We start from the raw sequence: 16,174 nt of genomic DNA, 5'->3' as shown, positions 1-16,174 counted from the left end.
ATGTTGGGCTAACGTTGTGGGATTGTTATGAGGGCCCGTCATGGAGGGCTTCTGGTAGAAATGGTGGAAGGGTAGAGTTCTGGGGGATGGGGTGGGTAGAAGGGTGTTAGAATGGGTAGCAACTACGAAAACACTTGAAAACTACTATTTTTATAGTTATAATTCAAAAAACTACTATCTATCTACTATCTATCTAAATAGCACTCATTTGAAAGAGCACTCCTCAAAAGAAAATTGCAGCCGGGTATACTTAAGCGGTGCTACCAATTGGGGTTTTCTTAGCCATCGGCTATAATTGTCGGAGTTAAACTACAATGATAATTGTGAATAGTATATTGGTTGATTAGTTGTGAATAGTATATTGATTAGTTTATTGATTGGTATATCGACTACTATTTATTGATGTGTTACTCCAAGAGATATCAGAAGAGGAAGTTGTTTGAATTTGTGGAGAAATGCTGGTATTTTATATATTATTGTATAATGAGTAATAGACGGGAAGAATTTCTACCAAAGTAACCAATATGTATATTTATTATACGAATTAACATCTTCAAAAGATATAATTGCTGTTCTGGTATTATTGTATTATGGTAATACACGGGATGAAATCTCTCAGTAAGCAGGAACATTCGTTTTTGCATATTTCAAGAAGAATATAATCATTGCTGTGCTGGTATAGAAATATACGGGATGAATTTCTTGATGCTAGCAGCCAAAAAATTGTATCAGCGTCATTAAAGAAGATAAAATCATTGCTGTGTTGGTATTATTGTAATAATACAATATACGGGTTGATTCTTACTAATAGCAGTAAACAAAAAAAAGTATTAGCATGTTCCAAGAATACAATCATTTCTCTGCTGTGTTCACCTTTTCTGTGTAGCAGCTATTATATCTGAAACTTCAATGACTCTCATTTGTCATATCACAAGTTAATCTCTGATAATATACTCCAATGCACCGTATCTCAATTTTCAGCTATCATACCATTGGTATTGACTCCAATTTCTCCTATTTAACCAGTTGGAGCAAGCTGCAAATTCATGGACCATGTAGTCTCCATTAGTAATAACAGTTCAAGACTGATTCATAGCTCAAGGAGTGAATCGAATCGATTAGTCTCCGCATTGGTCTCTCTCACCTTGATAGGCGCAAGTTCTTCACAAACATTGGGAAAACCTGGAGCGAAGAAAAGGCCCAATAGAAGGGCGAGCAGAGTAACAAACTATAACCCGGGCATGTCCCCTCCTTACTGTATACTTGTCCCAAGTTTTCCATACTCGAAGGCTAGTCCATCAGCCCTACATATCATTCATCAAGGCTTCCATTCGCTCTCTCGATTAGCGTAACTCGACAGGCTCTCTCACAGCTCTCCATTGTTGGCTAAGATAAAAGATCGTCACCTTTATCCTCTTCCCTTATTCCTCATCACTCTTGAACATTACATTACCAGTTACCTTTCTCTTTTTCTTCTTGTATTTACGCTTCTTGCCTGCCTTGGTGAGCCCTCTGTCCTCTTCCTCTTCTTCCTCTTCTTCTTCGGCAGAAGAATTTTGTGCATGCACTTGAGCTTCGCTAACATCATTTTCCTCAAACAACTTTTTGGCTCTCTCGATTCTTTGACTTTGTTCTATAGTGTACTGGTATCTGGCCAATTTCAACGGATCATTCCTCAATGCAAACATCAAATCGTTCATTTTTATCCTATTTCTTCCCTGAGAACGGGCATATGCTAGTATATCACGCGAAAGATCAGTCAAATACTCAACCAAGATCTCTTCCAAAGCCTGAACCGTCAAATCCGTGGAAACTGGACGATCTCCCATAGCAAACAAGAGGTTTTCGATATCCTTTTGGAACAACCTCTGCTTTCTTCTCTTTCTCTTCGTGTTTGTTATCGGAGGTAATTGTTGAGTTATTGGGTACAAACTAGTATTAATCGGCTGCGCAGCTGTGCTGTAGACCGGTCTTCTCATGAAATTAAGTGCCGTTGTCGAGGCACTTGTAGGTATATTCTGTCCATTATTACTGTTTGATGGAGGCAAAATAGAGGAACCAAACGTCCGATTGGGCTCCAGATTTCCGTTCGTTGCGCTTGAAATGTTCCCAGATGGTATATCTGTCATTTTTATCCCGATTTACCAATTCTAAATCCCCAATTTACTCCGTTTACTGCTTTCAAATAGACCTAATAGAGGAAGATTTCTGTTGTAAATTTGGATTTTTGAAGATTTTGGACTGTTTAAATACTTTGGTTATATGCAGGATATTCATTGATTCGAAGGGTTAATATGAGTGTGGTACTAATTGATGGTGGGGAGCTGGAGGATCACTACAATTCAAAAAATCGGAGAGAGAACAGGATTCTTCGTGTAGAAAATTGAATCATATATCAAAATAAATATTACATTATGAAACGAAATAAAGGGAACAGATGAACAAAGTGATAACTGAACAAATCAAACTTGCAATTGTTCAGCATTCTGAGCAGTGTTTTTCAGTGTGCAATAGTCTAAGTAAAATGTATACCCATGGAACCACACGATGTGTCACGATGGTGATGAAAAATGCGGTTTCAAAGGTTCTAAGCAGAAGCCTCTAATGGGTTTCTGGCCTTCCACTCCAAGATCAAGTCGTCCTTAGGGAAGATAGTGGCGAAAACCTTGATTTCTTCCGACAATTCGGTCTTGTGGTGGATCAAGTCGGAGTTCATTAAGAACTTACCCAACATACCGGTAAACAACATCAAAACGTAGTTCTTACCCAAACACACGTGGGGACCGGTACCGAAAACCAACCAGTTACGTTTGTACATATCACCAGTAGCATTCTCCCATCTCTCTGGAATGAAGGTGTCTGGGTCCTCGTAGACTTCTGGGTCATGCAAAGCTGGATACAAAGTTGGAATGATCATTGAGCCCTTTGGAGCTGTGTATGATTCGGTGACTGGGAAGCTTTCCTTGACGACGTATGGAACCATCAAGACAGGAGGACGGTAACGCAAAGACTCCTTAACGACGTTGTTGGTGTATGTCATTTCCTTAATCAAGTCCAAGGACAAAGGAACAGATGGATCGTTGTTACGAACGCGCAATTGCTCTTCTCTGATCTTAGCTACAACATCTGGACGGTCAGCGACAATTTGGAATAACCAACAAGCTAATGAAGAAGAAGCATCCTGGGAAGCAAACAAGAAAGTGAAGATAGCCTCAGAGATTTCTTTGTTGGTGAATTCACGGATCAACACTTTGGCATCTGGGTCCTCGGAGTGCTTCTCTCTGGCTTCCTTCATTAAAAAGATCCATTCGTCCATGATACTAACTGGCTTACCATTCTTCTCGTTGATGTGGACCTTGGCCATACCAGCACAGTCTTCGAAGATCTTCATGGTTTCATCGGCGATTTTCTTTCCGTACCAGGTCTTGGTGTAAGGAATAATAATTGGGAAGTTAACCAATTCCAAGGCAGCGGTGATTCTGTAGTAGTTGTCGGCAATCAAAGCAATTTGCTCCTCGGTGATGTAGTCACCGCAGAAGGTTCTCAATGATAAAGCACACAACAATTCTCTGAATTCAGGGAAGAACTTTCTTGGGCCGTCGTACTTGGTGAATCTTTCCAAGTAGATGTCCATGTATTTCTCTTGGACTGGGATGTAAATTTCCAAGGCCTTTTGCGAGAACAACCCGTTCAATGCTCTACGGTAGTCGGAGTGTTGCTTTCCGTCCATAAACACCCAATTGGTTGGTCTTAAGATCTTAATAGCGACATCAACAACACATGGCTTGACGTATTTTGGCGAACTCAAGATTTTTCTGGCCAAGTCTCTTGACGAGGCGATGACGACGAACTTGTGGAAGATAGAAACACAAGACAATTCACCGGAGTCCCATTTGGACTTGTATTCCTCGAACTTAGGGTCCAAGGACTCCAAGAATGGACCTATGATGGGCCAAACTTTGAATCTTGGTCCGGCAATACCGCCTTTTCTGATTTGGTACATGAGCTGGTCGTAGGTCAAGGTTATGACCACAAAAGACACGATCAACTGCAACCAAGTGACATTTTCGTAGAAACTTTTGGAGAACGCAATGAGCGAGTCCAAGTCCAAGTACTGCTGGTCCTGTTCGATGCCCACAGCGACGGGGGAAGTAGCATTCACACTCATAGTAGCTTGTTTATGGATGAGGCCGTATTAACACAATCGACTAAATTGGGGGAACTAGTTGATCTTTTTTAGTGTTTTCACTGGCGGCTGATTTTAAATAGCGACAGAAGTACGGTAACGCAAATGATAGGTACTGGCAGAAATGGTAGGCTGGATACACAATACAACCTGACACAACTCTGGCACAGAAACAGAGATTTCAATGATACACTCTATATCAGAGACTCTGTTTGATAGCTATGAAGTAGAAGAACAACACAACGAACAAAAAAACAAAACAGAATCAAACAAAAAAAACAAAACAGAATCAAACAAGAAGAAGAACACTACAAATATATTAAATTCTTCTTTTTTGGCAGCACTGGTTATGATAACAAGAATGGTGTATACGAGGAAACGAGGTCGTGCGAGGTGCGGGCGAGATTTTTCACGTCGGTGGTGGTGGTAGTAGTGGGAGGGAGACGGTGAGGGAGATGGTGAGGGTGGTGGTGAGGGTGGTGGTGAGGGTGGTGGTGAGGGTGCCAGTGGGAAGAGAGTAGGGAGGGAGAGGGTAGTACTTGAAAGGAAGGAAGTGTGTGTGTGTGTTGTGTGTGTGTAAGAGAGAGAATGTATACGTGTGTGAGGGTATGTGAGTGAGTATGTGAATGACAAAAGCTACGACAGCTACGACACAGTGTATGGGTCCAAAATGGTCTGATTACCATGTTCCATACGAAGCCGGAAAGGGACAAAAACTCTGTTGTTGCAAAAAAAGAATTAAAATGGCTAACATCAAAGAGGCCCATATCCCATTTGGCACCGGCCCCAAAATCAGCAAACGAAATACTCGGTATTAGTCAACAGGGAATGGCCCGCTCTAGCGAGGGAAAGAAAGAAAAAAAAAATGCATAGCATTTCATCTATACACCATCAAATGGCATTTATTGTAATGGTTACTGGTTAATTCTGAATATAGTACCACCAGTACCTCCAGTACCACCACCGGTATTTCTACGACGGCATCGACATCAAATACTTCCAGAAAAACTGTGGATTTCTCTGCACACAGCGACAGTTCTTGCGAGTGTGAGTGTTTTGTGTCGTGCAGCCCGTTTTTTAATGAGAAAAAAACGAGAAAACGAGAAAATTTTCTGTCTAAACGATCGTATACGGGAGCGAGGAAAAAAATTTGTCAACAGAGATCCGTGCCGGAGTGTGTGTATAATGGGTTCTACGTGGGGAGTTTTGTTTGTACAGAGCGATGCGATGCGATTGTACGGTGTGCATCGGTACGAGATGGTGGTGAGAGGGAAGGGGGGAGACATACCATGGTATTGCTCAGGGGGAGACAGACGAAACATGAGGGAGCTAATGGAAATTAGGAGTGTTGTACGAAAGCGAGGTGCGAGATGCGAGATGAGGGGCCCATGGCAATTTGATTTAACATGGGGCTACTATCATCTATGGATATATCTCCACTTATAACTGTTGTAGCATTAAGTGCTGGAAAATCGGACCTATTCTGTTGTGGTTGACTACACCATGTCACACAATACGTCAAATGCAATTGCCCCAAAATGACAGAGACTCCTCTCAATGATTGCTTCTCGTCGGTGTTATCGCTCCCTGATTCTCCCACCTCATAATTTCCTATCTCGCACCACAAAGGCCACATCATTCTCCATCAGTCTCCATCAGTCTCGCTATGATCTACCCCTGCCTCTCCCTAATTGTCCCCATTTTTCTCCCCATCTCTCCCTACTGCCACAAGCCCCCCACCCCATGGCTCGTATAAATTCCTTCTCACTCCGAAAAATCCTTCATTTCTTCGTAATCTCTCCCTGACACCCTGCTGCCGCCGCCGCCCCTCACCGGACTCATCGGAAACAAGAAACGCTCGGAACAAACGAAGCAGAACATTCCAGGCCCATGACATGTGTTAAATGTCGTGCTACATGTAATGTCGTTTCATATATATATTTTTGAAAATGTGAACATTGAAACACATACCGTCATATGTCATGTGATCAAAAGATCAACTATCACGTTCTTGTTCACGTGTATGTAATGTCTCTATGATGTCGTGATGATCTTCTCCAAATGTCGCAATATGGGATGAGCTGAATTTTTCAACCAAATGGTTTATTCACTGTGCTTCAAAAGTTCAGGTTCCATAGCCCCAAATTCGCCTTTTCAAACTCGAAACTCCAGTATCTACCTCCTAAGATCATGGGTAAAAGAAAGAATAGCTCCAAGGATTTGGAGAAGAGAAAAAAGGCAAAGCAACACCAAGATAGCCAGCTTTCTACTGGACTTTTTAGCAGTAATGTCCAAGACAGCGATGACGAAAGCGCCAATGATATGGACAATGACTGGGAAAACGAGGAGCAGGACTACGAATTGAAGCCTAGAAAGCTTGCTTCCTCGGCAAATTTGGTGGAAGGTTTACCTATCAAAACATCTGAAGGTAAAATTGAAAGAGTGGTCAGAGAAGTAAAAGAAGAACCTGAACCTGTAGAAGAATCCGAGCCTGTAGAAGAGCCAGAACAACCAGAAGAAACCATTGAAGAGGAAGAAGATGAGGATGCTCATTTATCCCCAAGAGAACGTTTAATCAAAATCAAGGAGGAAATAGCAGACTTAGCCTCCAAATTAATAGAAGACCCTGAAGAGAACATAGCTTGTCTTACAAGACTCAGAAAGATGTCGGAATCTCATAACATAGTCACCAGTCAGTTGGCTATAATGGCGCTTATTCCAGTATTCAAGTCTTTGGCACCATCTTACAAGATCAGACCCTTGACTGACACCGAAAAGAGAGAAAAAGTATCTAAAGAAGTGGCTCGTTTAAGACAATACGAACAATCGTTGGTCAGCAATTATACACAATACGTCAACAACTTGGCTAAAATGGCCCGTTTCTCCTACCTGAATTCAGCTAACAATAAAAAGATCACACCAGAACAACTTAAGAAGGGATCTTTGGCCACCAAAGCAGCTTGTGAATTGTGTTCTTCGTCATTACGTCATTTCAACTATAGAGCAGAGATCTTCTCGATAGTTATCAGAAGACTCAATAAGAAACCAACAAATGAAGATGATCTTGCAGTATTCACAAAGTCTCTTCGTGTCCTAGAGAGTCTCTTGAAGGAAGATGAAGAAAATGGTGATATCACATTTGATATTGTTAAACTCATGTGTAAATCTATTCGTGATAAGAAATTCAGAGTCGATGAATCTGTTATCAATGTCTTCCTTTCGTTATCTTTACTTGAAGACTACGACCCTAACCATAATAAGGATGACCAACCAAAGAAAAAATTGAAGAAGAAGGACAGAGTGCATTTATCTAAGAAGGAAAGAAAAGCTAGAAAGGAACGTAAGGAGATTGAAGAGGAGATGAGAGTGGCAGAACAAGCTATAACCGTTGAACAACGTGAGAAATATCAAGCAGAAGTATTGAAGATGCTCTTAATGCTTTATTTAGAGATCCTCAAAGCCGGTTCTCATACTCTTGAGTCAGGCAGGAACGATGCTACTCTTCTTATGGCACCAGTATTGGAAGGGTTGTCTCGTTTTGGTCAAATGGCTAATTTCGACCTTTTGGGTGACTTCTTAGAAGTATTACGTGAGATCATGAGTGATATCATTGAAGAGCACAACCTTGGCTCATTCGACACTGACATAGACGATGAATCAGGAGGTATGTACGATGGAAGACAGATAAGAACAATATTATTGTGTATTGCTACCTCATTTTCCTTGCTTTTGAACCACGGAGCCACTGGTAAATTACCTATTGCCGTCGACTTGTCCAAGTTTGTGTCTTCATTGTATTTAATTTTGGCTGACTTGGCAAACGATTGTGATTTGGAGTTCAGTCACAAAACATTAAGATTAGCTGATCCAATTGCATTATCGGCCGTCCCAGAGAAGCCCTCTGTGAATGTGTCAACCAAAGCGGAGTTGTTATTGCGTTGCCTCGACTTCATCTTCTTCCGTTCAAAGAATGGTTCCGTTCCTAGAGCCGCTGCCTTCACCAAAAGATTGTACATAGCAGCACTTCAGACGCCAGAAAAGACCACATTGGCTACATTGAAGTTTATAGGAAAGTTGGTGAGCAGATATGACGAGAGCTTAAAGGGATTGTGGAACTCCGAAGAGAGAATCAACGGAGAGGGAACCTATGCTTTAGGTATAGAGAGACCTGATAGAGAAGTCGAGCTTGAGAGATGTAATGAAGGTGCTGCCACCTTGTGGGAGAATGTCTTGTTGGACAAGCATTACTGTCCTATGGTAAGAGAAGGTAGTAGAAGTTTGATGAACAATAGTAAACTGTCCGCTGGTAATAGATAGATTCCGGGAGAAAATCGAATGAGATAAGATAAAGTTGGACGGCGTTGTACAATAAAAATATAGTATAGCATAGTTGAACCCCTGCATTAATACATAGTCATAGAAGAAGAGAAATATGAAGTTTGTAGTATACGTAGTTACATAATAGAGAAACAGAATAACAGAAAAGAGAAGTGACAGTATACCCAACAAACGAATCTCGAATTTTACCAACCTAGTACCTCGGAAATCACTATTTTGAGTTTCCAAGCTAGTTCTTTTTTCAAGATACTTCTTTCTGTTTCTCCTTCATTCGTATCTTTACAGACCTCTCTCGCTCCACATCTCCTCTCTCATTAGGCTCTATTCTCCACAGTCCACCAATTTCAACACACTCCTTCATTCAAATTCCACTCTTTTCACTCAAGTTCCACCAAACTTCTCCACCATACTTCAACTCCTCTCCCTAGCATCTCCACCAACTTTCACCTGTCCTACTCTCCTCTAACCCCATTAACCACAACCTTTTCTCCACTTTTTGCAACCCTCCACTAATAACAAAAAATGGCTGTTAAAAATCCTGCCAGTATGCAGTCACATACATTATCTATTTTTCAAAAGCGCAATTTCCTTTTGGGTGATTTTATAGATTTCATATATCTCTTCTTTTGCTGTTAAATAGTGAAATACAGTAAGTGGATATATTGTATATGATGCAAGTAGCAGAGTTTCGATTGAAGGTGTCGCGGGAAGTGGTTTCACTTCCTTCGTACTCCGATAAGGCGATACTTCCGTCGTCTGTTCTCTCTCAAATCGTAGATGTAATACCAGAATCAGATTTGCCCCACCCTTTGATCTTTAAGATTACCAATAACGAGTCGCTAGAAAGCACGTATATAGGAGTTAAGGAGTTTTCGTCGCCCGAGGAAAACACGGTGATACTCCCAAATTGCATTTTCACCAAATTGAACGAACCGGAGACGGTATCAATACGATTAGTCAGAACGATGGCAAAAGCGATGGCGTTGAAGGTCAAGCCATTACAGTTGTACTCTAATATCACTAATTGGAAGTTTTTCCTAGAAAACAAGCTTACCAAGTTCTATACGACATTGACCAATAAGGAGCATTTGGTAATAGAAGACGACAATTTGAGATACGAGTTGTTTATTGATGAAATTAACGACGAAGCACACAAGACCATTACTGCTTGCATTGTAGACACCGACGTGATCCTAGATGTGGTTCCTTTGAACGACAAATTGGCAAGCGAGCAGTTACTAGAATTCAACTCGAATCCTCATAATAATATTGTGGAAATAGAAGATCTGTTGCTTCTTGAAAACGTGCTGTCATTTTTAAATCCAAAGTTCGTACCTAGAATTTACAAGATTGACTTGACCAAGTACGACAAGGAAATCCAGATAAACTTGCAGAACTTGGACTTTACTTCAAATAACTATGATACAGTGTTTAATGTCGACCTAATTGCTGGGTTAGATAAGCTAACAACTTTGGAAAATTTCAAGTACACCACGATGGGTCAGGATTTTAAAATTCAAAACAATTTGGATCATGGGATATCCACTGATGGGGCTAAGAGCTTTACGGTGGATTTAAGAGATGATGAAATAGTAAATAAACTTAACAGAGCCAAAGAAGTGGCTATTGAAGGAGGAGAAGAACCAGAAAAGTACCTCTATTTGATTCCATTTACTTGGGACAGCGATGCAAAACTAAAAATTTCAATAACTACCGACATAACACTGGTCCACGACATAGAAGATGAGATAGAAATGATTCCCGAGGGGTATACTCGCTGTTCTAACTGCTTGAAATCAATTTCAAGTAACAAACTAGTTCTTCATGAGTCGTTCTGTCTTAGAAATAATGTGCGGTGTACTCAGTGTAATTCTGTATTTTTGAAAAGCATACCACAGTCACATTGGCATTGTGACCAAGGCGATAATTTCTACACTGATTCGAACTTGCTTAAGTTCAAGCACATCAGATTGTACCACACCAATCAAGCATACAAGTGCAATCAATGCGGATCTCCAACAGTTTATGATAGTTTTTTGGATCTTGTGACTAAGCACAAGGCTACTGACTGCCCTCAAAAGCTTCACCAGTGTCGATTCTGTCATTTGATTGTTCCCCAAGGAGAGTATACTTATCAGGACAGGTTCGAGAATTTGACCAATCATGAAAATTCATGCGGAAATAAGACAGTAGAATGTTACAAGTGCAATAAGATATTCAGAACCAAAGATTTCCAGAAACACCTTAAAATGCATGATTTGGACAAGATACAGTTCAATCAATGGAATAAAACTACCTTCAGGAAATGCTCAAATGAGAATTGCATTAACTTATTGAAGAATGACTTGAATGATTTAGGTCTTTGTGATTTGTGCTATGGCCCATTGTACATCGCACAGAATGATCCTACCAACATTAAGCTCCAAAGTAGAATCGAAAGGAAGTATATGATGCAATTGACAAAAGGGTGTGGTAACAGCTGGTGCAATAATCAGTACTGTTTGTCATCGAACAACGTGTCCAGCGAAATAAAAGGCAAGCCATTCAAAGAATTGATTGCATTTTTGAATGGGTATCTTTTCAAACAGATAGCACGTCCATCTTTACCGATTAACAAAAGTTACTCAAATGGTGGACAAGGAAATCTGGTGTGGTTTTGTGTGAACGAATCCATTTCCACGAGGAAGATATTGTTGGATTTGATAAGAGCTGAGGGAGAGTATGACGAGGAAATAATATATAAGGCCGTCAATGAAAGAACCAATGAGGAAGGTATTCGCAGTTGGTTGGGAGAGAACGCCGTGAAGGTGCGAGACTGTTAGATAAGAGAGGAAGTTTGTCGAAGACTTAATGATAGTATTTATAGAATAGACAATAATTAGAGAAGATGGAGGTTCACTTACTATTCTGTAGAAGAGATTCTTTATCAAGATGTGTAGCGTAACCCATCTAAGAATTTCAATTTTCTTGAAAATCGTTGATTCAATTCTAAATACTGTGGGGCCAAAATCTCGCTTACTCGTAGAGCATATGTCACATATCTATAAACGTAAATAATGACCATTGTATTCCATGACTCACCTATAAACCCCATAAACCCTCCAAGCCATTCTACCTACATCTACAAACAATTCCATGACTCACCTTCAACTAACTCGTACTCTTCTACAAACCATTCTATTCCTCAACTACAAACCATTCCAATTTCTCTCCTATAAACCATTCTATTCCTCACCAACACAATAAACCACCCAATCAGCACTCTAAAATACCATGCTGTGCTTGTGTTTCTGTAATCTGAAATATTTCCTATTTGGGTCACGGCAGATAATATCCACGCACGATGAAGTCATCGATTTCAACGTTGTCACTCGGTTCCGTTTTAATTTTCCGTTTTACTGTCGTCTGATTTTAATTAACGCGACGGCAAGTGATGGGGGAGTGTGGGAAGGAAGTGGGGCAGTGGGGCAGTGGGGCAGATATGGAAGCAGTGTTGTAGGTGGTTGTTAGTTGGTGATTGATAGTTGGCAGTGATGAGTGATAGTGACTAATAATTCTTGATGAATGATGGGTGAGTTGATAGCATTGTTTAATTCTTGGTAATGGAGTAACTGGTAACTGGTAACTAACTTCCTCGAAAAGCGGGGGCAAACACAACACAATTCTCTTCTTCAAGACGTGTACGACAGCGTTATTATTTCTTGTATACTATGGTTGCCTTGCGTGTTTTTGTTATTGTAACAGTCATCCAGCCAGTTGCTAGATTGCTGCCGTTCCATTAGCTCGTTCCACTATCGTGTTCCACTATCTTTGTGGTCGGAATAATTGTCTCGGCTGTAGAGTCACAAGCAGGACACCACAACAACGACGCATTTCATTTGCCCCATTGGATGTATATTACTGCTACTACTACTACAGAATGCAATATGGTACGGGTACCTGGAAGTCAGTTCTACTGTCGACAGTTGAAACTTTGGGCCAAGCATGGAGTCAATGTCATGTGGATCTCGCTACCCGTGTCTCCACCACCACAGTGGCACTGACTCACAGGAGATTCCGATTGATAGCCTTCAACAGGCCACATTGGAAGTTTCACGTTTTGTGTTCTGCGACCACGGCTCCAACCCGCGCTATCTCCTATCGGAGAGGAGGAGGAGGTTATTGTGTGGAATCGTAGAGTAGGTTTGTTCCGAGTCTACTGATAGGGTATGCGATAAGAAGGCATACAATGTGGAGGCAGTGGGGCAGAATGTAGTGGTGGTGGTGTAGTGATAGTCATGATTGTTAGCGTAACCTGGGATTTGCACTCAACAAAATGTGTATTCACCCTGGAACGGTTGTGTCTAGTGGTACTTGTACCCGGATTAGTAGTACTGTTGGGATTTGCAGCGGCTGCTAATGTGAATTTGGGCCGAGTGGTACAATCTGGAAATGTGCAATTTGGTACATTATGTACCAGGAAAGTTCATTTGATTTCTTGGTCCGATTCCATTTCGTAGAAAGCAAACCTGATTTTATACAATATGTGGGTATATGGGTATATATTTCGTGCTATTTTTATCAATTAGCGTAGACACCGTAGACAGCGTCGACAAAACAGCTGAATAGAGACCGATACAGATCCCGTTTCATTGCTATTACTCACTACATAAATGTCTGCATACATTGATACATTCATACAATTGCAGACTTATCTTGATATCTACGTACAGAGATACATACATAAAAAAAAATATATTTACACATTTTCTTTTTGATATCAGCATACATACATATATACTTACGTACATACATACAGACATACAGCCATACAGTCATATTCACCTCTATCACATTCTATTCAATTCACATCCAGCCAGTAGCAACTCTCTCACTCTCCAGTTATCTATCTATCTATCTATCTATCAAACCATCTCTCTCTTTTTACCTCAATCTCCCACTAAAACCACTTCCCTTCACCCTTCTCAGCAATAACCACCACTCTTCTCTCTCCAAGAGACACCACCACCATCGCCTCCCCCGCTGGTTATCCCCTGCACACAGCCTTATCGCCACCCACAGTTTCCAGTTTCTTTTTTCCCTCCTACTCCTCCTCCTCTCTATTCTTTCCCTCACTTCCCTCACTCTCTCACACACTCTGCCTCACACACTCTCACACTCCCTCACACTTCCCTCGCTATCATCCCCTTTCTTTTTCCCATTTTCCCATTTTATGGCTTGCAGTTCCCGATTGGTTTCGTCTTTTGGCTGTAAGAATAAATCTCGTTTCTGGTTACCAGTTTCTTTTGCTATTTGTTTCCCTCTTCTTTCTCTTCTTTCTCTTCTTTCCTCCAGTGGTTCTATTTCTATAGTCTTCTTCTATATTAATCCAACCAGAAAATCCCCCCAGACATCGCTCTTGCCCCAGCCATCGCAAGAATCCCCCAAAAATCGCCTCTTTCCTCGCTCCACACCTTAGCCGCCGCTATCTCTGTCCAGCGTCGTTATCTATAGCCATTGCTACTCACCAATATCCGCTATAACCCCAGCAATCAACTGCGTTTCAACTCAAATCAATAATGTTGTTATCTAAGTCCGTCGCTCTCTCCATCTTGGTCTCCTTGGGTGTCCAGGGTCTCGTCCTCCCTTCCGTCGGTGACATCATCGACGTGTTTGCTCTTGACAAGGTCCAGAAGGTCAACGAGGAACAGCCTCTCTCGCTTGAGAAGCAAAAGGCTCCAGTTTTGGACCAATCCGCTAAGGAGGCTGCTCCAATAATCAACCTCGAGTCCGTCAGAGACGTCATTCCTCACAAGTACATCATTGTCTTCAAGCATGGCGTCAGTGCCGATGAGGCTGCCTTCCACCAAGAACTCGTGGCTGAGAAACACTTCGAGTCTCTTGCTGGCTTGTCCGATGACCACGAGTTCTTCGTGTCCACCAAGGACTTCAAGACTGAGGGTGGTATTGTTGACTCCTTCAACATCGCCAACTTAATCTCCGGTTACTCTGGTTTCTTCCTTGACTCCACAATTGAGCTCATCAGAAAGAACCCACTCGTCCAATTCGTCGAGAAGGACTCTATGGTCTACGCCTCCGAGTTCGAAGTCGAGAAGGGTGCCACCTGGGGTCTTGCCAGAGTCTCCCACAGACAACCTCTTTCTCTCAGCTCTTACAACCAATACCTCTTCGACAGCGAAGGTGGTGAGGGTGTGACTGCTTACGTCATTGACACTGGTATCAATGTCGACCACAAGGAGTTCCACGGCAGAGCAAAGTGGGGTTCTACCATCCCATACGGTGACGCTGATGTCGATGGAAACGGTCACGGTACCCACTGTGCTGGTACCATCGCCTCTTCTGCTTACGGTGTTGCCAAGAAGGCCCAGGTTGTTGCCGTCAAGGTGTTGAGATCTAACGGTTCCGGTTCCATGTCTGATGTCGTAAAGGGTGTTGAATTTGCTGCCAAATCTCACCAAGATGCCGTCAAGGAAGGTAAGAAGGGTTTTAAGGGTTCTTCCGCTAACATGTCTCTTGGTGGTGGTAAGTCCCCTGCTTTGGACCTTGCAGTTAACGCTGCCGTCAAGGCTGGTATCCACTTTGCCGTTGCTGCCGGTAACGAGAACCAAGATGCTTGTAACACTTCCCCAGCTGCTGCTGAGAACGCCATTACTGTTGGTGCTTCCACTATTTCCGACGCTAGAGCTTACTTCTCTAACTACGGTAAGTGTGTCGACATCTTCGCTCCAGGTTTGAACATTGTTTCAACTTACATTGGTAGTGACAGTGCCACTGCAACTCTTTCTGGTACCTCCATGGCTTCCCCACACATTGCTGGTTTGTTGTCCTACTACCTTTCCTTGCAGCCAGGTGCTGACTCCGAGTTCTTCGTTGCTGCTAATGGTGTTTCTCCAGATCAATTAAAGAAGAACTTGATTGCTTACGGTACCAAGGATATCTTGACTGACATTCCAGAAGATGGAACTCCAAACATCTTGGCTTTCAACGGTGCTGGTCACAACATCACTGAGTTCTGGGGTAAGTAAGCAGACTCAGAGAATGTTAACGCGATTGGCAGTGGACATGGCTGTGTATCAGAATAATGTGGATAGAACTGATCAATGCATTGGTTATGTTGTATTCGCCGTATTATAATTTTCTTTCTGTTGCATTATATACGTATGCGAGTCTCTCCTCTCTTGGATCCCCTCTCCTTTCAATTCTTTCAGGTCACTGTACTTACTGAGTACTCTAATTTGTGGCTTGTAACTCTTGGAACTACCATTAGTTATCTACATTCCATCCGCTTAGAGGGCTTTCTGGTCACCTATGGTATCCCCTTTTTTTTATGTAAGGCTCGGCCTGATGGTTACAATATATATTATACTAGTTTTCTGCCTTACTTGTAGAAATATGTAGAGTTATGACTATACTTCACCAACTACTGGCCTGTCAGGAGAAAGAATAGCAGTTTCCTTTTAGAGTGTGGCTTCCTTCATGTTGCAAAGTCGGCGCTACCGTGTTGCACATGGCTGCGAAAACACGTAAGAAGATGTCCCAAGTCACAATTAAGGCAAGTCGTAGGATGTATCTCTTGGAACGGGATATAATAAACATGGAAACGCTCCTTGAGTTTGTTGTGTCTGGAGGTTAATAAAGACAAAAAAACAC

At 41.8% G+C, this 16,174-nt stretch overlaps 5 protein-coding genes across 5 annotated transcripts; 3 read left to right on the top strand and 2 right to left on the bottom strand. All coding sequences in view use genetic code 12, as the record gives it.

Moving 5' to 3' along the window:
* Positions 1 to 1,421: 1,421 nt before the first annotated feature.
* On the bottom strand, positions 1,422 to 1,979 carry TAF19 (Taf19p; the record flags this gene model as incomplete). The annotated part of the gene is made up of 1 exon (XM_064921752.1): positions 1,422 to 1,979. One exon carries the CDS (start codon positions 1,977 to 1,979, stop codon positions 1,422 to 1,424), a length of 558 nt encoding a protein of 185 aa, XP_064772403.1.
* A 321-nt stretch (positions 1,980 to 2,300) lies between these two features.
* On the bottom strand, positions 2,301 to 4,489 carry ERG5 (C-22 sterol desaturase). Its single transcript, XM_064917729.1, has one exon. It carries the CDS (start codon positions 4,166 to 4,168, stop codon positions 2,588 to 2,590), a length of 1,581 nt encoding a protein of 526 aa, XP_064772402.1. The 5' UTR covers positions 4,169 to 4,489; the 3' UTR covers positions 2,301 to 2,587.
* Positions 4,490 to 6,229: 1,740 nt separating this feature from the next.
* RJT20DRAFT_57792 (uncharacterized protein) lies at positions 6,230 to 8,648 on the top strand. Its single transcript, XM_064920796.1, has one exon. It carries the CDS (start codon positions 6,377 to 6,379, stop codon positions 8,501 to 8,503), a length of 2,127 nt encoding a protein of 708 aa, XP_064772401.1. The 5' UTR covers positions 6,230 to 6,376; the 3' UTR covers positions 8,504 to 8,648.
* Positions 8,649 to 9,158: 510 nt separating this feature from the next.
* RJT20DRAFT_130387 (ubiquitin fusion degradation protein) lies at positions 9,159 to 11,418 on the top strand. Its single transcript, XM_064917728.1, has one exon. It carries the CDS (start codon positions 9,193 to 9,195, stop codon positions 11,344 to 11,346), a length of 2,154 nt encoding a protein of 717 aa, XP_064772400.1. The 5' UTR covers positions 9,159 to 9,192; the 3' UTR covers positions 11,347 to 11,418.
* A 2,345-nt stretch (positions 11,419 to 13,763) lies between these two features.
* RJT20DRAFT_110531 (proteinase B) lies at positions 13,764 to 15,898 on the top strand. The gene has a single exon (XM_064915766.1). The coding sequence runs from the start codon at positions 14,083 to 14,085 to the stop codon at positions 15,547 to 15,549; it is 1,467 nt and encodes a 488-aa protein (XP_064772399.1). The 5' UTR covers positions 13,764 to 14,082; the 3' UTR covers positions 15,550 to 15,898.
* The last annotated feature ends 276 nt before the right edge of the window (positions 15,899 to 16,174 follow it).

The sequence above is a fragment of the Scheffersomyces xylosifermentans genome (assembly GCF_036884685.1).
Source record: "Scheffersomyces xylosifermentans strain CBS 12540 chromosome Unknown RJT20scaffold_7, whole genome shotgun sequence".
Taxonomy (NCBI): Eukaryota; Fungi; Ascomycota; class Pichiomycetes; order Serinales; family Debaryomycetaceae; genus Scheffersomyces; species Scheffersomyces xylosifermentans.
Note: the sequence above shows the minus strand (reverse complement) of the source record. Positions and strands in the feature narration are given on the sequence as shown.